General features: G+C 39.3%; 1 protein-coding gene across 1 annotated transcript in view; it reads right to left on the minus strand.

The window, feature by feature from the left end:
• Positions 1-16,712: 16,712 nt before the first annotated feature.
• The window catches only part of NKAIN3 (sodium/potassium transporting ATPase interacting 3), a 267,112-nt gene continuing 256,626 nt past the window's right edge, over positions 16,713-27,198 (minus strand). Inside the window, exon 6 of the mRNA XM_088022887.1 lies at positions 16,713-16,786. Coding sequence (XP_087879013.1) covers positions 16,713-16,786 — 74 coding nt within the window. The remainder of the gene's footprint in view (positions 16,787-27,198) is intronic.

The following is a 27,198-nucleotide window of genomic DNA, read 5'->3' on the forward strand; positions in this document are numbered from 1 at the left end:
CACCCTAAACAAGTGGTTTAAAAATAATAAATAGGATGGAATTAATGAGCTTTGCCTGGCCTGTAAAAACAGAGTAAGTATGCCACATGAATTGTCCCAAATGTCATTCTCTAAAGTTATTGAACTTGGTGCTCCATACATTATATTTTGTCCAAAAATGTCTTGCAGAGAAAACTCTTTTTCTTACTTAGAGTGATGGCAAAAGTGAAGAGCCATAGAAGAACCTAAATAAATATTTATAGGTTTTGGTTGAGTAAATGGGTTAAATGTGACAGTTTATAATAATAAAAACACAGACAGCTCAAAGAGAAGGCTGCACAGCACAAGGCAAGTTCTGATGAAGAATGGGAAAGCTGATTAACATTCACACTTATAATACTCTATTTGTATTATTATTATCGGAATGCAATAGGAATCAACACAATGATTAGGTTGTTGGTTTCATATTACATAGGTGACCCAAGTCAACTATTTTGTAATATTGCATTCAGTGACAAATACAATAATAGATTTAAGAAGCCAGAAGGGGAAGAGAGCAATTCCCTTTTAAGAAAGAAGCTTAACAGAAGTGAAACTATGCAAAGCAGTTAAAAAGCAACATCAACCAATTATTTGCAAAATCACTTCCTCTTTGGAAGACACTGATGCCAGTAGTTTTGCTGGTTGACAAAAAATCATGAGAAGCCTTGATAAGGTCAGATGGAATTATGTTTAAACCATAAGTAAAGAAAGAAGAAGGCAGGCAGGACTGAGCTATTCTGTCTTTGGGGAAGCAATGAGCAGGGATCTGAGGTCTGGGATTTTTTTGTTTGTCCTGAGAAGACAAAATGGTAAGATTAAAGCCCATGGGCAGGGGACTTTCTGATGCTCGGGTCCAAGCAGAGGGAAGGTGATGTGGGAGGAGTCAACAGCAGGTGTCTTCTTCAGCTGTCCCAAGCCTCGAAGACAGGGTGAAAAAAATCAGCCTAGTTCGTCAGGTGACAGTGGGTGACCACCAATGATAGAGTAAAGAAGGCTGGACTGAGATCTTGCAGAACAGACCCAATGGGACATGGGGCAAGTTATTGCAGCTATCAGCCTGTCTCCTCATCTGTAAACTGAATCACTGAGGTCCTTTCTACTCTACAACTTGATCCTGTACCAGGCATCTTGTTTCTTGCTCTAGGCATCTTATTTCTTTTAACTTTCATTCCTTAAAATAATCTTATGCTGTTCATTGTTAAGGGAATTGGGTCATACGACACACTTTAGCAAAGTGATTATTTAGAAAAGGGTATACTCAAGTGTTGAAGTTTGTGTGTAGATGCGTGTGTACAACACAAGTAAGTCAACTAATCTCTCAGTTGCTGGTGACAGCTGCCAAATTTGCAGGCATTGGGTATTAGGAGAATATAACACTTTTCAGTGACTGAAATCACTTCATAGGACATCGCTGAATAAGTAGTATCTGCAGGATTTCTCTGTCTCTGTTTTTCTGTCTCTTTCTGCCTCCACCCCCACCCCAGCTTAGGAGGGATGTATGATAAAATGTAGTTACATAGTTTTTATAATTTCCCTCAATTGTATTTTTTCTTAGAGAAAAAGACTATCAAGTAGTTTAAAATACTCATTCCACTCTAGGCAATATGTTCTTGAAAAACGGATGAAGGGAAACACAGGTCCAACTTTTACGGAGAGAAAATAACAAAAAAGGAAGGATTATATATTTTTCACCCATATATCCTGCCCCATCTTCCTAAGCATCAATGTCCATACACAGTTGTTGAACTGAATAAAAAGAAAATAATGACACTACTAATCAATTCAGAAGAAAAGATGTTGCTAAAATAAAATAGTTGAAGAGTTATGACCATAGAAGAAAAAAATTATTTTCGCAGCACAATAGAGAGGACCAAGTAAAACATTGGATTGGCTCTTGATTTTTAAATTTAATTTCCGGAAACAGAAAGCTAAAATACACTCTGCAGAATTATGGAAAGCATCGAAGGATCTTGAGTTATAGATTTATTTTTTCTTTCTAGGAAGAAAGTCAGAAAGATGAGGTAGAAATTCTCATTTCACAGAGTCAGTGATTACTTTCTCACAGTATTGAAATATGCATGTATTTTTTTTTCAGTTATTAAAGTAAATGAAAACATTATTCCAAAAAATCATGAGAACTAGCTTGAATTGTGTGGCGGAGACTGCTAAGCATTCTCCAATATATATTTCCCTTCTTACTAAGAAAGAAGCCCTTAATTTTCAGATGGGCACAAGGCTACCAAGAATAAAGAGTACAATTCCTAGCTTTCCTTGCAGCTAAATTTAGGGGGGACTAAATTTTGGTTAATGGGATGTAAGCAGAAGTAGTATGTGCAACTTCTGAGGCATGCCTTTAAATGAAAGAAGCACCTTTCTCTGTCCCTTTTTCCTCCTTTTTGGCTCGGATACAAATGCAATGGCTGGCACTTTAGCAGCTATTTTGAGTCATGTTAGAACTTGAGAATGGCAGGACACAAAAAGAGCCAACGAAAATGAACCTGGGTCCTTGTCTCTAGGGAATCCAAGTCCAGCTCTTTGTTGACTATTTCCAGAATTTTGAAATATGAAAAGGTATAGACCTTTATCTTGTTTAAGCCACTTTTTTCTCCCTTCCTTCCTTCCTTCCTTCCTTCCTCTCTCCCTCCCTCCATCCCTCCTTTCTTTCTTTCTTTCCTTCTTTCTTTTTCTTTTTCTTTCTTCTTTCCTTTCTTTCTTTTTCTTCATTTTTCTTTTTTCTTTTCTTTTTCTTTCTTTTCTTTCTTTCTTTCTTTCTTTCTTTCTTTCTTTCTTTCTTTCTTCCTTCCTTCCTTCCTTCCTTCCTTCCTTCCTTCCTTCCTTCCTTCCTTCCTTCCTTCCTTCCTTCCTTCCTTCCTTCCTTCCTTTCTTTCTTTCTTTCTTTCTTTCTTTCTTTCTTTCTTTCTTTCTTTCTTTCTTTCTTTCTTTCTTTCTTTCTCTTTCTCACATGTAGGTAAATATAATCTGAACTATTATAGACTGACAAGGTCTTCTGCCAAAGCAAGTTCTATGAGAATAACTAGATAGATCATTAGTTTCTTCAAACTGGTTTGTTTTTTTTTTTTAAACCTAACTCTGGAGAGGAAAGAAAAAGCATGCCCTCGATGGAAAATAGTTCACTGTTTTAGTCACTCAAAGAAACAAACACAACTCTGAGTGAAAGACTGACATGTCCCAATCCAAATTAGGTAGACTTTCAATTTTGGATTCTTCCTTCTTTCCTTTCTCCCTCCCTTTCTTTCTCTTTCTTTCCCCCTTTACTCCCTCCCTCTTCTCTTTCCTACCTCATTTCTTTTTCTTCTTAATTTAGCTCTCAAGTTTAAACCAGAGCCTATTTTAGATTCTTTGAATATTTCATATTTTTGAAATGTTTAGCATTTAACATGATTCTTGCCTTTTAATATGCTTGCAGGTCCAAGGAAGATGATTCATTTTTTTTCATCTGACACCAAATTTTTCTAGAAATATTATAGTTAAGAAAGTTTATCCACCTTCTAGAAATGGCTTTTTCCCCCTTTTCCCTCAGTAAAGAAATTGTTTCTTTAGGATAAAAAGAGAGAAACTACCCACAAATTTTGAAATTCTTGAGAATTTTGTTTTTTGGAGAATTCTTTCTTAATGAATATATCTTCTAATAATTAAAATATGCCTGCTCCCTTTCTGCATTGCACACTATGCAGTTATATGAGCAATGATTTCTTTTTTCAGTTCTACTTTTGGACATAACGTCCTTAGGTTGTGGGCCTGTTTATCATGAATATTTGAACAGGATTCACAGACACTTTCACAAACCTATCCAGCAAAGGTTACAGATGACTCTTAAATGGGAAGGAAACAAGAAAAATGGACATTCAAGGTTTCTAAGTTTAAAAAGATCAATTGTTTTTATTTTTTCCTCCTTAATTCAGTTATATTCTGAAAGCAGCTACTACCTTGAGCTAAAATGTCAAGTTAGAACATTTGAATTCTAATCAACTGCAGAAATTCTCCTAGTTACATACTCAAGTAACTCAGAAATAATAAGCCAGAATATTCACTCCATAGTGAGTCCACTATGGGACAGTATAAATTTTGGGATAGTATAAATTTTTAAATTAGGTCTAAAATGAAGATGTTTGTTTTTGGGGATAGTATTTTTGAGATAGTATAAATTTTTAAATTATGTCTAAAATGAAGATGCTTATTTTTGGCAAGATTCCTTTCTAATTTACAAGGATTGAAAAAAACAATTTTGTTTTTTATTTGCTTCTCAATTTAGCAGTGTCATGATGGTTTTCCTCAGCTTTGCAACACACATTTTAGTTGGTTCTAGTGAACACAAATTTCTCTCAATCATGAGTGTCCCATTCATTAAGTGAGACAAATGGCAGCCTTGCTATATTTTGTTAGATCCCAGCCTCTCGAAGGTGGCTACCTTCCTCAGTTAGGTCTATAGGAAATAGCAGGGCTTATTTTTCTGAAGGAAAAAAAGAAAGAAGTCAATATTTTGCTAGGGCAAGATGTCAAGTTATCTTCAAAACAAGTAAGTCAAAAGCCTCTCAGTTTTTGAGTGGTATGAACATGTTTTTGCTTCAGGGATACATACCCTCATGTTATATAGCAGATGAAAGTCTTAAGATACCTGGAGATGTATTAGCTTAGAGCTCTTCCTAAGAGATGTTTGAGATTTCTCTGATGTAGACTGTTCTATACTCAAAGATATATTCTGTCTCCTGGGAATTCTGTAACAGCCTCCCACGCCATGTAACTCCCTTGCTCAACTTTTGCAGTCATGAAATATGACTGGAAGAGGAAAGAAAGAAAGAAGGTAGACTGGAAATCATCCCAGCTGTCTGTGACTCCACACAAAGTCAGCAGAAGACACTTAAGAAAGGATAAGTCGTTGTCCACACAAGATAGAAGATGGGGAAGGGTTCATCGAGGTTTTATAAGACACAATGCCAAAGTGGTTCAAAGAGGGAAAAAAACGTTGGTTTTTAACTTTCCCCTTCTGCATTCCAGTCAGCGCCAGGGGCTCTTGGGCAGTGGGCGTCCTATTTTCAGTTTTACCAGGACCACTTCTGAGGAGGACTCTTGAACCTGGGGCTGCACCCTGTCTCAGGATGCCGAGATTCTGGCAAATGAGTGCAGGCTCAGAGAATATTCATTTTTCCCTTACTCCGCTCAGACACACATTGCATATGGAGAAGCCAAAATTTGGCCCAAATGGAGACATAGCAAACACGTTTGTTGAAAGCCCCACTGCATAATGTGCAGTGCTGGATGGATTTCCTAAAACAGGAGGCAAGAATTCTAAGAACTGGAGGCACTCACTCCCAAGGAGCAGCGACCGTGACAGCTCTGAATAGAAAGACCCAGATCAAGAATGACTGCTGAGGGTTACTGCAAAGCTCAGCACTTCTTTTCATCCCTTTGTTGTAGGGAAGCAGAACCTCTATGGAGCAGGCAGGAGAGGAGAGGTAGGGAGAAGCAAAGTGGGGAGGAGAGGAGATCGATCTAACCTGTCTCTGATGAGAGGTAAATTCTCTGGAACTTTAGCATTGTCATTACAGATTGCTGGGATACCATATTAAGTGGTTACCTATATTGAAAATCCATAGAAAAATCACTAGTGTAAGGATTTCCTCCTCAAATCTGTCACCTGCCGTGACACAAGGTGTAGGACTCTCCAGGGCATCTTACCAGTATGTACACACATGAAGCTAGAACAGCAATAAAAGTATGGTGCTTTTTTGTGAAATGTTAACTGTGTTTTGTTTGTGGGGGGGGGAGGGATGGGCAATGAAATGACAGTTTAAAATACTCATGTGTTAATTTTATTCTCCTGTCTTACTGACTTTCTATGTCTCCAATAATCTCTTAGCTTTATCCATAATAATCATATGTATTAATCTTGAAATACAAAAGTTATTTTTTAATTAGGAAATGCAATTTTTCATCTTCAGGATTTCTAACTGTTTAAACATGGCAATATTTTCAAGCTACTTTTTAGAAAACTTCGAAGAGTTTGGTGTTTTCATAGCACGTGGCTATATAGCAAGAGCTCCAGACAGGGTCCAACTTTTTCTGGCTATTACAATAATAACTGCCTCTTTCAAATGTGGAGTGCTTCACAGTTTACAGGATACTTTTTACACTCTATCTGATTCTCACCTCACCCTTAAGAGGTAGGGATTATAGTTCTACCATGCAGATGAGGAAACTTCCAAGGCCAAGATGTCCATTACTGTCCAAGGCCATAGTGGTGGGCCTGGAACCCAAATGCTACCTTTTGCCCTCCAATTCCCCTTCCTTTGGCCATAGCTCTTGCCCTTCTGTATACACGCAGGACTCTGGACAAGGCCACCAAATCCCCTAGGCTTCAGATCACTCCACTGTGCAATGGCAGCTTGGATTTGATCATCTCCAAGGTCCCTGTGAACTCCTCTTCACTTTGAATTTGGGTTTATTCAGTAGAATGAAAAATGATGGGACTCAGTGTGCCTTGCCTGACTGAAGGGGCACAATCCAAAGGCTAGTGACTAAAATGGGCCTCTAAAATGCCACAGTGGTTGTCATGAACTGGGAGGAACCAGGGTAGATTTTTTTGTATTAGTTCTGATTCTTAACAGAGTCTCATAAAATATATGGACTCCAACAAGACAGATAAAAAAGAACCTCTCTTCACATACAAAAATTTGCATGTGATTTTAGATGGTTTATAGATTGACTTCTTAGAGATGTATGGGCTAAGTTAACAACTTTTAGATTGAATAGTACACATGTACACAATTTTGTGGCTTATGGGTGGCCTCATGTTGGTTGTTATACAAAGTGAGCAAAACTTACTTTGATATGGGAGATAGTAACTGAAAGATACAAAAGGAAAAAACTGTGATGTGCCTTCAAAACAGTCCTTTTTTTCTATAGAAAATTATGTTTCCCATATTGCTTTTTTAGTTATTGGGATGGGGTAGGAGAAAGAAAAATTGATGTAGAACAAATATAAATATCTTTTGAAGAAGCCTTTATAGAGAATTCCATACCATTTTTAAAGCTCCTTTTGAATATCTTGAGAGCAACATTCCTGATTGCAGATTTATGGTTGTGATTTCTGTCTCCCAAGCCTACAAGCTCTATGTTTTGGTCTGACACCAATGTCAGAACTGGGATAAAGAATAGAAAATATGAACATCAGAGATACCCATATACCCTCCAAAGGAGGGAAGGTATTCTACTAATCATGTTACCCTTCCATACCCCCATGTAATTTCCAGAACACAGGAAGAACAAGATAACATGCATGAATCTGAAAATTTTAGACTGACATAATGTTATTCTGCATTCTGGAAAGTTGAGAACAAAGAAGGACATCATGTTTTGTCTTGTGGTGTTGAAAAAATGACCCATGGTCAGTCTGAAAGCCAGATCCACTGTTCGTACCCATTTATCAGCTCTCACAGCATCTAACTTCATGTTGTGTAGCCCCCGTAATGTCTGTTAATGCAAACTCCATTGGGCATAAGATAACTGCAGTCATCAGCAACATTGACTGAACACCTCGATACAAAAACCAGTATTTCTTTTAGAATAGACTGTAGAAGGTTTTCATGAAATTTTTTCTTTTTGCATGCCCCACATCAAATATTGTTAAAAAGATGAAAAAACAGTTTTTTAAATAACTTACAAGTATTCATATAAGAAGAAGATGACTTAAAAAATACCCACCCATTCACCTACAACTCATCTAGCGCACAATGCTAATATTACAGACTGTGACAAAAGAACTCAGTGACTCGTGGGGAAGTAGGGAGGCGTAGTCCATCCTCTGGGAGGAGGTGAGACGTGTCAATGCGGAGAGGTGCTCTCAGTGGTGCTTGGCTTCCTAAGTCAAGTTCAGCAGCCGTGTTTCAGAGTCAGCGTCATTACTTATTTCGACCTAAAACGGAAAATATGAATTGCTTTAAAGAACTTCAAAACTGAAAACTGAATTTCCTTTCTATTCACCCAGGCTTTTCAAAATGCAAAATAGTTTCTGGGTATTCCTCATGCGGTCTGTGTATATGACCAAAGCAATAAGAAAGCCGGAAACCCCGATCTTCAGATTAGGGTGTGCAATCAGGTATAAAAACTGTAATACAGTATTGCCTTCCTGGGAGAGAAGTGCCAACCCCATAGCAATGGAGGACTGATGTTAAGGTCGGGTCTTCGGTTGTCTTGGGGTAAAGAAGACAGGGTAGTAGTATGTCTCCAAACTGCTAGGTACATCCCTAGCCTGCAGCATCCTGTTGGTTGACAGCTCAAGAATTAACCTCATCTGGCTTTCATACCGCTGATCTACATCCCTGCATACATCCCATCCTGTGATGGCTAATTTTATGTGTCAACTTGGGTAGGCCATGGCACCCAGCTATTTGGTCAAACACCAACCTAAGTGTGGCTGTGAGGGTATTTTTTTAAGATGAGATACACAATTAAATCAATAGACTTTAAGTAAAGCAGATTATCCTCCCTGTTGTGGGGAGGTCTTATTCAGTCCCTGAAAAGGCCTTTAAGAAGAAGGAATTCTGCCTCTGGACTGCCTTTGGACTCAAGACTGTAACAGCTACTGTTCCCTGGCTCTCTGGTCTGCAAACTCTGCCTGCACTTGCTGGATTTGCTTGGCCCCATTATCCCATGAGCCAATTTCTTCAAATCTCTCTCTCTGCACACACATGCACGCACGAGTACACCCACGTACCCTATTGGTTCTGTTTCTCTGGAATACACTCTTCCATCTCTAGTTACTCTTGTCTCCTGATTCTGAGTCTATACTAGGCAGTGAGCCTTTGGAAAGTGGTAGTTTGGGCTTACGCATCTTCCCACAATATCAGCCCCAATACACCGTCTGCCACACAGTTGGCACTTAATAAATATTTGTTGAATACTTTTGCTCTCATGAAAAAAGTCTTAGCTGATCCAAATCTCATTCATCCTCAGGGTTCAGTTGACATTTCTTCTCCCTTGCGAAGATTTGTACTCCCATGTCAGCTATACTGCTTTCTTACCCCACTGATAACAACTCTTCCACTGTCTGCTATACCCCCTGTGGAGCTAATGGCATTCAACTTCACAATTAATTTGGCTCCGATTGTTTCACTCAGGTGTGTAAGTTTCCTCCCTACAACTAAGTTATAAGGATCCTGCCAGTAGAGGCTGTGTTTCCCATTTATTTTATAGCCCTATCTAGCAATTCTCTTCCATTAACTCAGTTCAATGACTCTTTCTATGGCCCGATTTGGGGCTCGATCCCAGGACCCTGAGACCATGACCTGAGTCGAAGGCAGACGCTTAACAACTGAGCCACTCAGGCACCCCTACCCCATTGCAATTTAACAGGGATTGAAACTGAAAGATAAAGAGATGAGAATATAATGGTGGCATTTTTATCGTTTTATACAGTGTCTCAGGAAGGAGATTCAAGGTCTTAAAGTTTATTCATCCACCCAATGGGTGAATCTCTGCTAGAATGAGGATAAGGCAGTAGGGAAAGGTACTTTTGTTTGTTAGTGCTAGTACTGATGGGAGTTTGGGGAAACTTCTAGGTATACCCACCACGTTTATCTTCTGTGGTGAGATTGAACTAATTCTGTTATTCTTATATCGTCTACACTTTCAGTCCAAGATCAAGCTTGACCTTGTGGCAAGATACTTCATATGTGGTGTTGTGCTTTTCATTGTGTCTCATCTGGAGACGCATAATGTCTACTTGTCCCTCTTTTAATGGTGCTATGATTGACCAATGAGTCTGGGTAGAACAGTTTGAGTTTTGCGAACCTTAAGATCATATCTTTATTTGTTTCTTCAGATGTTCATAGATATGTTAGTAGTTACCTGAAGGTATCTACTCTTAAGGCAGAGTAAAATCAAGTAATAGCATAGTGATGTTATTTCAAAGTGTGTCTTCTGAAAGGCCTGTCATTGTATCTTTTTCTATTGCTTTTCTAAGTCTCCCTGTTATTATTTCTGCGTGTGTGTGTGTGTGTGTGTGTGTGTGTGTGTGTAAGATATCTGTGTATTCTATTCTCTTTCGCATGTCTTGTTTCTTCCCAGAACCTGTCATAATGTGGGATTATAAGTATTTCTTGATGTGAATATAAAATAAACAAAATATGTTTTTAACATAAAATTTGGTTTCTGTTCATTGCATATAATTTTAAAGTCAGAGGATATTCTCTTTTGGAAACAGGCAAAATGAAGTTATTTCTCTCATGTTGATTAGTTTGGGGGAGGAGGGTGCTCCATGTCTCCCTTTCACTGGGTAAATTTATTTTCTTGCTGTTAATATCTATGACTAGTACTAAGAAGATTCCTGAGAGTTCTCAGAAAGACAGGAATTGACAGTTTCCCTGGAGGGTACCATTCAGATGCGAGTTTTCTCTTTTTGGAAAAGGCAGTGTGAGAACCAGGTTCCATAGGTTCTGGGGGCAGTGAGTGAGGTCACGTGTTAAATGAGAAGGTCTCAGTGATCCTAGTGAGGCACAGGGCAGATGACTGACCATCGGTCATGGTCATGGCAGACCCTCTTTGTGTGTTGCTGCCCACCTTATTGGTGGCATCATTTCTTCTCAGCAAGAATAGTGGTGCATGAACTGACTAGCCCAGTGACAGGTCTGAACCATATAAACACAGCCATTTCACTGCTCCATGGTCAGATGGCCACACATTAGGGTATGTTCTTACATAGTTCCTAAAAGGAATTAGTCATTTCCCATGATGGATCACAAAGTTATTAATATCAGTGACAGAAGGTAAGTGCTCAGAAGAGAGGAAGAGCAAGAAGCCCAAAGCACTGCCCCTTTGTGCTAAGTAAGGCAGGCATGCAGGGAAGCCCGGCTCTCCTCTGTAAGGCTGAGTGCATTACAAGTTGTTGCAATCTGCATTCTTGAGGCTGTGCCTGGGAAAGTTAATGCGTGTTGTAAGAGCCCACCATTTCCAGGGACTGGTGGAAGCCCTTAGGCAACAGAACTCCACACTCAGTGATGGGAAGGGTGAACAGCCCTCAGTTTGAGCAGATTACGGACACTTTGCACTGTGTGCCACAGGGGACAGACAGCATGGATAGAGAAATATAAAAGTGTGAAAAACAATCAAGGACAAGTGAAAACAGGAGAAAGACAGAGAGTTATCATTTTATTAGTCTTTAAGTGCTTGGTCAAGAAAGAGAGGAGTGATGGAGTAAATGCATGTTGTAGACTCCAGGTTCCTCCAGCTTCAGTTTACTAATACATTGCTGGTGGTTACTGGCTTGTTTGTTTGTTTGTTTTAGAAAGAGAGAGCTTGCTCGCATGCAGGGAGGGGTTGGGCGGTGGGGGAAGAGCAGAGGGAGAGAGAGAGAATCTTAAGAAGGCTCCATGGGGCTCCACTTGGGGCTAGATTTCAGGACCCTGAGATCATGACCTGAGATGAAATCAAGAGTTGGAGGCTTAATCCCAACTGAGCCACCCATGTTTCCTTGGTGGTTACTAGTTTTTAAATCAAGGTTTGAAAGCACATCATTCTGACCTGCCCACCTCCCACACACCCACCCCCACACACAGCTCTGTTTTGTTCTGGCTGGTTCTTAATCTAGGTGCTGTAAATGCAAAATGGTCTGGCACCAACTTACAGGGATATGGATCCAAAGCAGCTTTTCTCAGGGAAGAGCAGGTGGGTGCGACCACCTCCGCTCTGTCCAGCAGGCAGTCATCAGAGGCCAATTTCCTCTGGGCTTGGACATGAGAGGCAGTGAAGGTACAGGTGGGCGCTGACTGTAGAGCCTGCCTGAAATGGGAATTAGCCTCGTCTGTCTTCTCGTACTGCGTTGCAAGAGCCGACACTCAATCAGCAGTGGCCGCCTAGCAGGTGACAATTTTTCTGAAGAAAAATTAGCCTCCAGCCAAGGCAATCAGACAAGTCAAGATACCAGAGAAGAGTCAAGTTCTCATTTGGAAATCTTAGAAAAAAATTGGCTGAACGTGGGGGATGAAGCTTTTTCAAGTCTTTCTAAACGGCAGTCGTGGGGCATCTTCCTCACGGGAATTTCTAAGGTCATCAAATCTCTCTAGCTCTATTGTAGAACACAGTTCTGAAATTCCACTGCAGTCTTTTTTTGACAAAGTACCTTGGTCTAATTATTTCTATCTGAAGAATTACTGCCACATAGAGCGTAATTTTCCCACTGCCCGGGTGCTAACCATTTTGATTTTGACAAACTTTAATTTAGTTGCTCACTAGGATGTTCCCTGAAATTCTGTGTCTCTTTCATAGCTGCATAGGTTTTTTTGCCAAATGATTTTTCTTCCTGAGAAGCAAATCTGCTTTTATTAGCCCTCTCCCCTTGGTGTTACTGCAGCCTCCATGACCAGCCGCTCGGTAGGTGTCCTGTTCAAAGCCACCACTGACCAAAGCCACCACTGACCACGTGTGGCTCTCTGCTCCAATGACAAGAGCCACACTTGCTCTTTCTCCTCATGAAAGGTGGTATCAGCGTTTGGTGGGAGTGATGAAAGAGGTCCTGGGAGACCCAGGCTATACTTATTTGAGAGTTATAGCTCCCTTACTGATGGCTGTGCCAAGATGATGGACCCCAACACAGGCTACCCCTGACTTGTGTGTCACATATCCCAAAGCCAGACCCAGACAATAACCACTGAAAGCATCTCTACAGCATCTTTAAATTTTTATTTTTTTTTAGATTTTACTTATTTATTTGGGCATGAGAGAGCATGAGTGGTGGTGGGGGAGGGGCAGAAGGAGAGGAACAAGCAGACTTCCCACTGAGCAGGAAGCCCGACTCAGGGCTTGATCCCAGAACCCCAGGATCATGACCTGAATGGAAAGCAGACACTTAACCGACTGAGCCACCCAGGCACCCCTTTATTTATTTATTTTTAATGGTATTTCACCAATGCAAAGCTGACAGACCCTGCCCCGCACCCTCACAGTGTGTGTGGGGGTGGTGTGGGGGATACCCAAGGCCTCCCACTTATTCTACACCTCTCATGTCTCTTCCCCATGCCAGACTAGAGTCAAACTCGACAGGATCTTTTTTCCTCACTGATTCTGCCAAGCCTGGTCCCTTGGCTGTGGTTTCGCTGTATAGTAGGTAGGGATAGTGGGAATCTTGTTCACCTCTATAGCTTTTTTTTTTTTTAATTCAAGTATAATTAACATCCAGTGTTATATTAGTTTCAGGTGTACAAGATAGTGATTCAACGATTCCATACATTTCTCGGTGCTCATCATAAGTGTACTCCCTTCATCTGTTTCACACATCCTTCCACCCACCTCCCCGCTGGTAACCATCAGTCTGTTCTCTGCATTTGTATCTCTTTCTTTTTTTTTTTAAATCTCTTTTTTCTTTGTTCATGTGTTTGTTCCTTAAATTCCACATACAAATGAGATCATATGGTATTTGTCTTTCTCTGTCTGACTTATTTCACTTAGCATTATGCCCTCTAGGTCCATCCATGTTGTTGCAAATAGCAGGATCTCATTCTTTTTTTGTGGCTGGCATCTCCACAGCTTTAGGTCTGAAGAGTCACATTGTTTAGATGGTGGAACCATGGCTGCTGAGGATCTGGGGGCAACTCCACCAAGAGCTACCAAGATTCCTGCTCTACTTAAACATCTGCTTCCTCATAGGCTTGCTCAGGTTATGTGACAACTATGGCAAACACTAGATTGGATAGTCATGCATTTCAACTTCACCCTCTGTAGAATGGCCAAGCAAATTCACCTCCATGCAGGGGACACCCATTCTCTTCTGCTTTCGATTAACTCCTTATCATCTTTCCTAAGTCAGCTTAGGCATCATCCCTTAGTCTATCCCCTGCCCCTACAAGTGAGAAGTAACCATTCTCCCCTCTGCAAAAAATTGCCTTGGGGACACTGTTTTGCATCTACTTATTTCTGTGTAGGTCTCCTCACCTAGATCATTGGCTGCTGGCGGTCAAAGCTCAAGTATTGCTCATCTTTCTCTCTCTGGCACCCAGCACAGGGTCTAGGACACACATTATAAGTAACAGAGAAAGAGGTGTAACTAAAACTAAACTAATCTCCTTAATCAGGCCTTCTTGATAGCTTGGTATCATTAATTTAAAAAGAGACAAAACATGGAAGACCAACTCCATATGTAAAATGCTTTTTCCTATCACATCACCCCCAACACACACATTCACACACAACTTGACTGTGGGCACATGAAAGGTATGGTTTATGATTAGGAGCAATGACACAATCAAACACGAGAATGAGGGCTTCCTGTACAAATCGGCAGTGTGTCCTTGTCAGTGGAATGGCTGCTTGTAACTACCCCTTGAGATTCAAAAGCTACCCTTCCACATACGTGTATCAGGATTCTCCTGATTCCCTTAATAAAGTGGCTTCCTCATAAAACCTGGTTCTGTACTCCATGGAGCCTAAAGGGACTTAATGAAAGTTAAAAAACCAGCATTCCTTTCCCTGTCTGACAAGTTATACAGAAGATTGGGTTTTTTTTGCCAATCTGTTGCTGGGTGGTGATATGGCATCACTGAGCTGGGCACAACAGAATCCAATCTAATGGCTTTATTAAAAGAAATCAAGCAGGCTGACTTATGCCAAGTGAATAAACTGTAATATTTGCATACCAGTGGGGAGCACACATACTGACCTCTTCAATTGTTTCATGCACAATGATTTTAATTCAGGTGTAGTTCGATCTTTCAGATTCCTGCTCCCTTCATGGTTGAAAGGCTTTCCATATTCATCGGACAGTAATATGCATAATCTGTCAAAGCAGGAACTTGTTCTATTGCTTTCTGTGGCCTGTAGTTTATGCTACATTCAGCTACAAAGGTGTGAACAGGGCAGTTGAGAAAACTCTTTGAGGAAGCAGTAGAGTTGATCAAAGCCTTTCAGGTAATCTCACAGGTACGTTTCATGTACTCTTGATTCACAGGGATGGGAGAGACATTAGGGAACACAGATGGCAGTCACTTGCCTCTGGGCCATGCCAGAGAACGCTGTGAGGTACATGGATACACATGCCATTCGAAAAAGGAGATTCCATTATCAACATTAATCAATTGCAATTTTAATAACCTTCCTTAATAGAAAGATCTTTCTTACATCTGACCAACATTTTTCATATTGCAATTTCCTCTGCTGAGTTATTTTTTTCATGGTGGAGATGAAAGAAATCATTCATCACCTTCTTTATTACATAATGAATGTATGTTAGACTCTCCTAGACGCTACTAGGCATTGTTTCCATTCTTTTCTCACTTCCAATGCACTCATCATCTTTATTATTGTCACAATCTCTGCCAAGTTCCCCAGATCCACAAATATCAACTTTTGGAGCACATCATTTACGAGCACTCAGTAGCATGAGTAATGAGGTGGTGACTGCTTAGTCCCAGAGTGTTATATAAGGTGAATGATTTTCTAAATTGGATTTGCTTTAAGAAATCAACATTTATTTAAACATCTGTCATGTGACAGGCACAGCGCTGATTTGTATAGCTTGTGAGCTATGTTTCCTTTAGATCATTCTGCCAGAATAAAATTAATCCAACCTGGAGAGGTTGGAGGAGCCCAGTGCAGGTTTCTTAAGGCTGGGGGTGAGGGGGCTGCAGATGCGGGCAGGAACCACTATGGCGAAGAGGCAGCAGATGAAGGCTTTCATGTGTGTTTCTTAAACCAGTGGCTGTTCTACATAATGTCCTTTATCATCACGGAATTGTAGAACATTGGGCTGAAAGAATAGGAAGGTCATCTGAACACGTCCACACCATCAGGCATGGTGATAGCTTATCAATCAGAATAGATCCCAGCTCCACCCCTTACTACTGATGGGATTTTGGGAAATTTGTCTAATCTCTATGGACCTCTGTTTCCTTTTTTATGAAGTGGGACTATTAATTAGTACATTATGGTATTTCCATGAGGGTTAAGAGAGACAATCCATGTCAAGTGCATAGCACATGATAGCTATTATTTTCTACAGTTGTTTATTTGTTACTTAGAGTTTTCTAGGAATGGAGTCTCTGCATCTATTTTCTTGCTTTCTAGTATTTTATCAATCAGGTGACCACGATTCCTTCCTTATACTCAACTGAAATCTGTTCAGGTTAAGGTGTTTTTGTGTTGTAGTTGTTGACTTGCTTGCATGTCCTCTAGGAACAGTTAGTCAAATATTTGAGAACTAGGCACAGTCAAAGGTTATCCCATTGAAATGCACCCTCCCTCCTCTGCCTGTGAAACCGTATTACAGGTGGGAGAACCAAGTCTCAGGGGCATTAAGGAAGGGCCCTGAGACCACACACATAGAGCCTGGGTTCTAACCTATTCTTTCTCCCCTTTTCCCTCTGTAATATAGCTCCCAAGTCACATATCTAGTTTCCCTTCTACAGACTACATTATCCTTTTTTTTTTTCCAATTTGGCAATCAACTTCTGATAAGAAAAATTCAATAAAAATTCCATTTTAGAAACATAAACCATGTTACCTATTTCAAATTATTTTTGGAATGAATGTTAATGATGATGTTGGGTTACATGTAAAAGGTGTGGTTTAAATATGAGTGGAAAATTAAACCAATGATTAGTAGTAGCAGGTCCAAATTATCTCAGGTTTGGTTAGTTTTGACCAAGTTAGAAGGATTAATATTTTCCATCTCATCACACCTTTACTTACAGGTTAACAGGCTTTAACTCAACATGATCCTGGTAGTAGGAGTGTGCATCAAGTCCGCCTATGAAATCAACTGAAAATATAACATAGCCCGATGTGAATAAATGTGTAAATAAAAACACACATAATACTAGATGTTTAAAATAGAACACATAAAAAGAATATCAACAAAAAAAAAATCTGTCTACCACAAATGGAAAAATGTGTACTTATATAAAAGTTTGCTAAAAATATTATCAATGATCAAAAAACAGGGAGCTTTTAAGAAACAAATAAAGAAGTTGGGATCTTACAGACTACAAAATCAAAGCTGTTATTGACTTTAGTGAAAAATGAAGTAACATTAAATAACGTTAGATTTTAAATAATGTGTTTGTCCTTAGGCATATGGATATGCCCTTTCCCCCTATATATCAGAAGGTATACCTTCTCGTCTTGTTGCCAGAATCCAATTTTTTTCCTTAAGAATATTTATTGCATCATTAGAAAGACCTTTGAGAAGTCACATTATCTATGTCCATGCCTTTTGTCTTCAAGCCATCCTTGATAAATAGGCATCTGTTTTTTTGCAAAGAAGTTTTCATCTCTTCTCTGGTCGCATGGTACTGGTCTCACAATCTGTATAGAATCACTATGCTGGTGACATTCATTCTAATTTCTTTCTGTTTCCGATCACAGCTTCCATCTTTCTTTTCCAATCATAATGTTCAAAGCTAATCTTAGTTCACGTCTCTTGTTCTTTTTTTTCGAAATCCATTAAAAGTATTAATTACTTTACCTCAAACCTTGGTTATATTATAGCACTATAACATTAACAGGTACATAGGTATAGCGGGACACTGAACTCTCGGTGAGGGAGTGTATGTTTAGATACCTAATACTCGAATATTATATCATATCCTCAGCTCAAGACAGGCATGTCAGTGACCTGTGGTTTAGAGAGGGATGACTTAGCATAGAAGTTCTATTGAAGACTTGACCTATTCTAGATCTAGCCACTCTGCCAATCCCTGACCTGCTGTGTCCTTTTACCTCGATTGAAGAAGCTGAGGTAAGGCTGGGTCAATCAAAGCTTCACCAGATCACTGTGTAGACATGAGCTTTGGAGTCCCGTGAGGTACACAACAACCAGGTGGCCATTTCCAAGCAATCCCCTTGGAGATTAGAGGAACCTGAAGCCCATCCTTTTCCTACCAGGTCACATAAGTTACCCGGACACTATGTTAGGGAAAGAAACAGTGAAAGAGGAGTCAATCTGAGACACTGAAAAAATTTTCCCGGAGAGAATAAACAGTGCCTAGGGACCATTTAAATGGTCAGATTGGGCAAAATTTTTATCAGATTAGATACCTAATCAAACATCTACTCCTTCACCTTGTTGACCAACAGGTGGGAAATTAGAAGGAAAATAACACTGATTAAAAGTTGAATGAGTATGTGATTACAAGGCACTTTTCAAAGTTAAAGTGGGTGTTAAAAATAAACAAAATTATAAATATATACATTTGTGAATAAAATAATTCAACTGAAAAATCATATTAAAAATAAAATTTTTTATAAAAATAAAGATAGCCTGTATCTGTATGCTTTACAATTTTTTCAAAGATTTATTTATTTATTTTTGAGAGAGAGAGTGAGCAGGACAGGGGGAGCGGGGCAGAAGAAGAAGGAAAGAATCTCAAGCAGACTCCCTGCTGAGCACAGAGCCCAATGCAGGGCTTGATCCCAGGACCCTGAGATCATGACCTGAGTAGAAACCAAGAGTCGGATGCTTAACTGACTGAGCCACCCAGGCGCCCCTGATATCTGTATGCTTTAAATCAAAACAAAAAGAAAACTTTTTTATAGGGATCACTTGAACATTAAAATGTAACATTAACAGAATCATTATTTTTGGTATAAATTCATGGACCACTGTGAATCTGCTCCTTAGCCATGTCTGTCTCTATCACCAGAATATATATATATATTTTTTTTCAACATGGTTTTATTATTTTCATAGATTTATTTATAATCTTATTCAAAAATTTGTTTATGGTTAGTAAAATTGAAATTGTTGATACCTTAATCAATTCTGTAAATCATAATATTTTTAACTGTGGAAATATACTCTATATAAGGCACTGGTAATCTCTAAGCAAGTTTGCTAAAGAGTGGATATGTGTAATGTTATTTAGCCCAAATATTTTCCCAGTTACTGTTATTTTACCTTCATTTAGTGTATCTTTGCCAAAATTTTTATAAGGTAACAAAATATACATTGTATCTATTTATGATTTTTTAAAATCAAATATAAATGCTGTAACATTTTTAGGCCTTCTCACAAATCAGCTTCTTTTCATTTTGGTGCAGAATATAAATTCATCCAATTAAAAACAGGAGCTCTGTCTAAAGAGTCTTTTCTCAAGTCGAGATATTTCAAGAGGAAATTATAAAATTGAAAAATTAAATCTTGCATAACATTTGACTTCTCATTATTTAATTTGCCTGGTTCTCTTCCTTTGGTGAGCATAAATTTCAATGTTCTCCTTTTCATAAGCTCTCAATTATTGCCATTTACTAAAAGCTTCAAAGGATGATTTTGGGGGTGCTTCATTTGTTGAATGATTCAATTTAAAATTTTCAACTGACCTTGAATGCAATGCAACTAAAATGTAGAAGACTCATTTATAAAAACGCTCACAAATATTGTAGGAAAATTAGATTGATTTACAAAGTATTTCTTTAAAGGCTGAAATGTTCTTAACTGTGATGGATGAAGAGAAGCAAAGACAGAAAATGTATTCTGCCATCCTGAACTTCTTTCTGTTTTCAACATCAAGCTCATTACCAAAATGTTTTCAGGTAAATGCAAATCAAAACCACAATGAGATACTACGTTATACCCACTAAGATAGCTAGAATAAACATATCAGATAATAACAAATGTTGGTGAGGATGTAGAGAAATTAGCACCCTCATACACGACTGGAGGGAATGTAAAATGGTGCAGCCACTTTGGAAAACAGTTAGTCAGTTCCTAAAATGGTTCAAAAGAGTTACCATATGACCCGGTAGTTCCACTCCTAGGAACAGATCCAAGAGAAATGGAGACATATGTCCTCACAAAATTTGTACATAGATGTTTATAACAGCATTATTCATAAAATCCGAACTGTGAAAAAAATATTCTAGTTTATTTATCCTACTCTGTGTATGTAAATATTTATAATATATGTAATATATGTTATAATATACTATATATGTTATATGTATTATATATACATTTATATATACATATACATTTTGACAACGAGAGTTTCTATTTTTGTTGGTAAAACACTGCAGCTTCGTTGGGAACTCATTACACTTCTGGGTGCCCTCTACTAACCCCACCTAGCTCCTGTGGGCTGGTGCACCTCCACTTGGCACTGAAAGGAGCTAGCTATCTCTGCTACTCCTGTCCAAGCACCTACCTTTTTAATCACTGATCGATCTACACACTGTCCTTGAAAGAAAGGTCCTAGTTGCACTGTATCCTTAAAGATGTGGGGAGAAGACTGGGGGGGTGGTTTTCTTACACATTTAACCATGTGTTAAAAGGAGAATTCTACTCATTGCACTTGCTTCTCACACATCTTGAGGAGACTATGGCAGAAGCGTGGTGTACTATAAGTTTACCCAAACTAGAACAATTATTAATGATAATATTTCATTTGAAAACCAAAAAATCTAGGACAAAGCCTAAACTAGACAGGATGCCAGGACAACCTGTGTAAACAGAGACCTTTTCAACCCGACAAAGACACATGGTCATCCCAGTGGATGGCACAATAAATGAGCTACACTTTCTCTGCATATCAGAATTCTAGTGTGAGGTAAAATTTTCAAATCTCTAATATTAAATATTATATATTAGTAAAACTTAAATTATCAAGCTTCCAGAACTAGACAAGACCTCCAAAAGACGTAACTATTAAGGAGGAATCATTGAAAAGTAGGTAATTAAAAAAAAACAAGTATGTACTTAAGAAACTGAAAACATCAAGAATCCTTTATGGATGGAATGCAATGTGGCTTTCTGACAACAGAAACCTACAAGTCCATGAGATAATGATGTTCCTATATAAAAATTAGTTTTTTTATATATATGCCAATATTTGCCATTTGCCAGAGTGGAAAAATAGTTCAAGTAAGGAGTAAATTGGAGCATAAATGGAGGGTGCGTGTACAGATTCTGAAATCTCTCTTTTTTTTCTAATGATGCCAAGTGCTTTTAAAACATGAAGAATTTTTTTTTAAAGATGACTTAATAAAAAAACTTGAAAACAACTCAGTAGGAAAGACCTTCGGCTTTTAAGTTTTCCATAAGGGAGTCATATTATATGATTAAGAAAGTAAAGCAACTGTGCATTCTAAAATTCATTTTCATGAGAAAGATGTAAGAAGATGCTGAATTAAGGAATTTTTCCAGTAGAAAAAAACTGAATTTCAACAAACAGGAGAAGGAACAATAAAGGCGTAGACAGGTTTTCAGAGGTATTGGAACAAGAGGATTATAAAGGAAACGTCCACGAAATCCGTAATTGTAGTTGTTACAGCGAGTACGCCATCCGGGAATCTTTGGCAGAAGGGTGACGGACCACGGAAGGGGTGGAACAGACAGAAGGAAGCACAGGAAGGCAAGAGGGGGGGTGTGGGGGGGAACAGTTTGCTGGGTGACCTGAAGGACAATGAAGTTGAATTCTGTATACTCTGTATACTCTGTATTAAAGTCTTTTTTTTTTTTTTTTAAGATTTTATTTGACAGAGAGAGATGCAGCGAGAGAGGGAACACAAGCAAGGGGAGTGGGAGAGGGAGAAGCAGGCTTCCCGTGGAGCAGGGAGCCCGATGCAGGGCTCGATCCCAGGACCCTGGAATCATGACCTGAGCTGAAGGCAGATGCTTAATGACTGAACCACCCTTTAATACAGGCGCCCCTGTATTAAAGTCTTGAAATGGAGAACAAAAATCAGCACAACGAAGAGTTGGCATCAGCTGTCTGGAAAAGCCAGTTAGGCAGAGCCTTGCTCTCTTCACCCATTCTCGGAAACTGAGGTGTTACTATAAAAGATCCCACAGGGAAAGCTTGCAGCCAGGAAACCCCGCTGTTTGCAGTCCTTTCAAATGTATTTCCTGTGCCAACCTCCAACAGCACAACTAAGCGACTTCTTGGAAGAAATCATGTTACTTGTAACCAAATATCTTTGCGGTTACTTTAGCCATTCCATATGCCTGATGGGGATTTTCCCTGACCTGAACGAATTACAAATCTACTCTAGATTTAAAGCAACATCTCACTGTACAGATCGGCGTTGTTTTCCACTTGTAAAAGATACACAACCAATTGCAACTTTTCGATTTGACTACAGGAAACTTTTTGTCATAAATGAAGTTTCCAACTGGTAACTCAGTGCTACTGACTTGGTTTCTCACTCAGACATTGCAAACCCGATTGACTTTATACACGTAAAGCAGCAAGCACATTTGTATAAATACAGACCTAAAGCAATGCCATTTCCAGTGAGAGCGCAAGCTATCATCTTTGCCCCAGGTTTAACTATATTCACCAAATAATTACCTGAATATAGGTGTTTTGTTTCTGATCCAGCTAAGCACGAACTACTTGTCACTGAATTAAGAAACACTGAGGCCCTGGAACAGTGCCTTTAGCTTCAGAGCAATGAAAAGACCCAGGAAGATGAGAACCAATTACTGTATTTATTCTCAACTTGCTTCCTGGTCTACCATTGTTCCTGCTATTTAGGTATGAGACTGTTCTAATAAACATTGATTGCACAAGTTGCTGGGAATAATGTCTTAAGGATTAGTGATATGAATTCATAAGAGAAAAGCCAGGGTAGAGGCTTGACACCAACGGAGTTCACGCAGATAGGGTTTTGCAGCACCCCGCAGATAATGAGGGCTTTGAGGAAAGACCAGTGATTTCAGAGGTAGCTGGCAACTAAACTCTGCCTATGCTGCTAGGGAAGGAGCTACTTTGCAGCATCACTGATCTGCTGTCATTTCCTGTCTGCAGAACCTGAGCTTTCAGAGGGCATGCTGTGCTGTGCCAAATTGCAGCTCATGGTCGGGCTGTGCACCGCGCCATGATGGGTGTGTGCTGGGCACAGTGAGTGGACACTGCCCTGAAACACTGTGGATGTCCAGAGGGGTGGCCGGGGCTCTGCTCCTGCTTGCCCCAAATGGCTTTATGAACCTGAATAGCCCTTCAAGCAGACACATGACACCCAAATGCGAGCTTGATGGCTATTCCTTGTTCTCTTCATGGTGCAGGAAGTTTAAAGTGTCTCTCACCTTTCAGAAAGTGCATGTAACTCAAAAAGGGAAGCACCTGGGCCCATTGAGATGCTCAAGGATAAGTCAGCTCCAGGCCGGGAGAGCAGAGTCCTCAGTCCTAGAGGTTGTGCTGTCTAGATCAGAGTGTTTCAACATTTTTAACTCTTCCTGCCTGGTAACAGCCATGCGAAATGGGCTCTTCTCATTTCTGTCTTGTCCCCCTCAGTCTCAGGTACTGACACGGAGAACCGATATCACTGTCATTGTCATTGCTGGCAGTTTGGTCTGGAAAACACTGGGAGCTGTCACTGGGAGATTCTGGAGAGTCTGGAAGCAACCCCAGGTCTGTCCAGGGCATCCAGCCTCCCCTTGTCCTCCGGAGGGGGAGGGGAAGCATTAAAAGACCAGGAGCGTTCAGCTGGGAAATGCAAACCCAGATGTACAGACTTTGCAAATGGTGTGCAGTTTCAGGTGCTCATTCTAAGAGCCTTAATCCCAAAATGTATGTGTCCTGAGAAAGTACCTGAGGCTGTTCTGGTTCTTGGTTCCCTCATCCTCCTCCACAATTGTCTTCTTTCCACTTTACAATGAAAGGTATTTGTCTCAGCCATCTGGAATCTGGAGGGTATGTATCATCCTCCAGGTCACTAAACAAAAGAGCTGTTTTAATTTCACATGATGATAAAATTATAGCTACAAATGACAAGATAGATGGCTCCATTTTTTTTGCTTTCAAAATAAATTTTGCAATACATTTTAGTACTTTAAAAATATGCTTTGATACTAGATCCCTGTTTACTTTTTCACATATATCTTCGGCCATTCTACCTATAATTTCACTCCTTCCCACTTGTCTTTCCTTCTCCCCTGCTTTATTTTCTCTTTTGTGCTTATCACTATTTGCCAGGCTATATTATATATTTTACTTAAAAAAGTCTTATTTGTTGTCTGACTCCCTTACCACAATTTAAGCTTTATGGGATAAGAATTTTTGTCTGATCTTGTCTGAGTTTGTTCATCACTATATCCTCAATATCTAAAACAGTGCCTGGTAAAAGGTAGGTCCTCAAAACTATCTGCGGAAGCAAAGAATTAAAATAATTGAATGACTTTTGCTGTAACCAGAGTCCTTCCATTCTCATATTTTTTCTGTGTACAAGGTTTCTATAAATACAACCAACACTAGCACCACATATTGAAAGTATGTGAGGTAGACTATGTCATCCTAGCAATAACTAATATTCACCCATGAATACATGGACCAGTTGAAAACAAAAAAAAACACTCCATTTCATTAAGAAGCATCTTCCACTAAATGTTTCGTTTTTTGTTTAAGTTTTTCTTTGGATAGGTTATAATTGCAATTATTGGCTATCAACATGACTGAGCAAATGGAAACGTATTACACATATTGATGAATACTTTTATGTTTGCTCAATCATGTTGGTAGGCAATAACTGTAAGTATGACCCCATCCAAAACAAACTTTAACACTTAAAATCTGGTCACAGGAAAAAAATTAAATTTTTATTTATAGGAATAAATCTAAAAAATCTGCAAAAATTCCTTTACACTGAATACAACAAAACATATTGAAAGAAATTAAAGGTGTCTTAAAGAAATGGAAGAATAGAAAACATTCACGGACTGTGAAATTCAATGCTATAGAGATATAATTTGATCTGTGGCTCAGTTAATCGGTGGATTCAAAGCAATACCAGTAAAACTTTCAGCAGTTTAACCAAAATGCTGATCCTAAAATGTATACGAAGAAGCAAAGACTCAACTCAAGATTAGTTAAGATAATCTGAAATAAGAACAAACCATGAAATTTCCTAATTTAAGACTTAAGACTGATAACGGGGCTATACAAATTAAGAACTCTTATTCATCAAAAAATAACATTTATTGAAAATAAAATTTCAATCTATAAACAATTTTTCACATGTATGATAGGATAAGAAAAAATTTTAAGGATAAACATATTACATTAAGACATAATTCTATGGGTCAGGTGGAATGGAGGTACAAGTTCCAAAAGGAACTGGAACAATTTAAAATTTGAACTTAATTAAAGCTTATTGAGGTACTTTTAATTTAATTTAATTTTTTTAATTTTTAAAATTATTTTTAGAGAGGGAGGGGAGAGGGAGAAGGAGAGAGAGAATCTTAAGCAGGCTCCACGCCCAGTGTGGAGCCCAATGTGGGGCTCGATCTCACCACCCTGAGATCATGACCTGGGCAAAAATTCAGAGTCAGATGCTTAACTGACTGTGCCACCCAGGTGCCCCAGGTACTTTTTAAATGGATGCTTATGATTTTAAATTGCTATGTCATTTAGATTCCATAGGATTACACTCAAAAGAGTAATATCTCAGTTTTATCATTAAATATTGTGATTTGTAACGTGTCAATTTATCTAAGATGGAATTTCCTGAATTCCCCTCTCTCTATGTTACTGAGTTAGGGTTGGCTACAAGAGACCTTCGTGTGAGATAATGGAAGACATAAGGGAAGCAGCAGTTGTGCTCAGGAAGTTGATCTAGGGTTCCAGGCTCCACTATGGGTTATACACGAAGCGCTGACAGCCAAGAGTGAGACCTGGTTGACAGTTGAGGCCACAGTGGGATCACTGCTCAGTTCAGTGGATGCTCAGCCCTGCCCCTCACAGTTGACGCCACCACATCAACCTTCACCTCATGAATCAGGGCTGGGAGGACAGCCCTCCCTGAGCTCCTCGCCGAGGTGGCTGAGAAATTACTGAAATGGCTGAGTCTTCTTGGATGTGACTACCATGGGGAAGAAATGTGAAGTATGGTTTTGTGAAAATAAGGAAAGTCACATTTTTGTCACTTCGTTTGTGGGGGGAGAGCATAGGGAAGAAGTTTGTTTTAACAGTTTTGTACTATTTGAATTGGATCTTCAGATTCTGTTATGCTAATGATAAGTTTTGCATATTTAGTGTTCTGTGCTAAATAAAACAAGACAATTGATTTGGAGCAAGATCATTCGATGTTATTACATTATATATGACTCCCTGTCTCCACTTAAATTTTAATAGGCTAGCCCATTATTTTTCTCCACAGTGTGCAAGAAATTTCTGTTCTCACTCAGTATTTAAACATGAATGCTCTGGTTTTAATCTAGTGAGTGACCAATATCTCTTTCTTTACCTATTTATGAAGAATTTGATTGTTATCTTTGTTGGAAAGAAAAGCATAATTGCATGTTGGAAAGCATATGGACTTTGGTACTTGAAATATCTAGGTCAGGTATTAGTTCCACATCTTACAGGTCATGTGAGTTGGGGGAAACCTCAGTGTACTCATCTATAAAATAAGAACAGTGACCGCCTCACGGTGTGGTTGTCCTAGATGAGACAGTGGCCATGGAGGATTGCACTCAGAAAGCATACAGCAAATGACAGGCTGTTATTGATCTTATTTGCACATTTATCTTATTCTGATGACACATTCCCATCAAGTATTGATTTCTGAAATTCCAGAAGTTTCGGTTAGCTTAGGATAACCATGATTCGTGAGAATTCCAACATTCTCTTCCCCCGTTCTCCCGAAGAGTGTCTGTCCTTGAGGAACTTACCACTGAATTTGTGTCTAGTTTGATTTTCTCCTATTTGGAAAGAGCGGCTAGTTTGGAGAAGGGCAACGCGGTTAGCCTGCCACACTTTGTAGCCTGACGTTTCATCTTCTCTGAACTTTTTTTTTTTTTTTTTTAATTCTGGAAAGGTACGCTTCCCTGTAAAAAAACCTGGTGCAAGGAAGGAAATAAAGCTCAGTGGAAATAGAGTTTGTGGAGTTGAGTGTCATTTGGGAGCATTGCTCTCCCTCTCGCCAAGGCTGGTGCTAAGTAGTCCCGGAGGGTGGATCTAGAGCACAGGCCCTGCCCAGTGCACACGTGACCATCTCCATCACCATTTGTTTAGCTTTGACTGGCACTGCTTTTATTCTCTACTCTCTACCCCACCCCCTGCAGTAGCACAAACCCTGAGGGGAGATCTCTATTTTTCTCGGTATTTCATGTCACTCCGTGGGATTCTTTGTAGATAATATATCCCCTTGGTGCAAAGTGCTCAAAGCGACTTCTTCGTAATGTGTTCGGCTTTACTCCTTTGGATGCAGTGATATGCTTATTCTAGTCATTCTGTA

The sequence above is a fragment of the Eumetopias jubatus genome, unplaced genomic scaffold (genome assembly GCF_037043125.1).
Source record: "Eumetopias jubatus isolate StellerSeaLion01/CBP00866 unplaced genomic scaffold, mEumJub1_p1.0 scaffold_4, whole genome shotgun sequence".
NCBI classification, from domain to species: domain Eukaryota; kingdom Metazoa; phylum Chordata; class Mammalia; order Carnivora; family Otariidae; genus Eumetopias; species Eumetopias jubatus.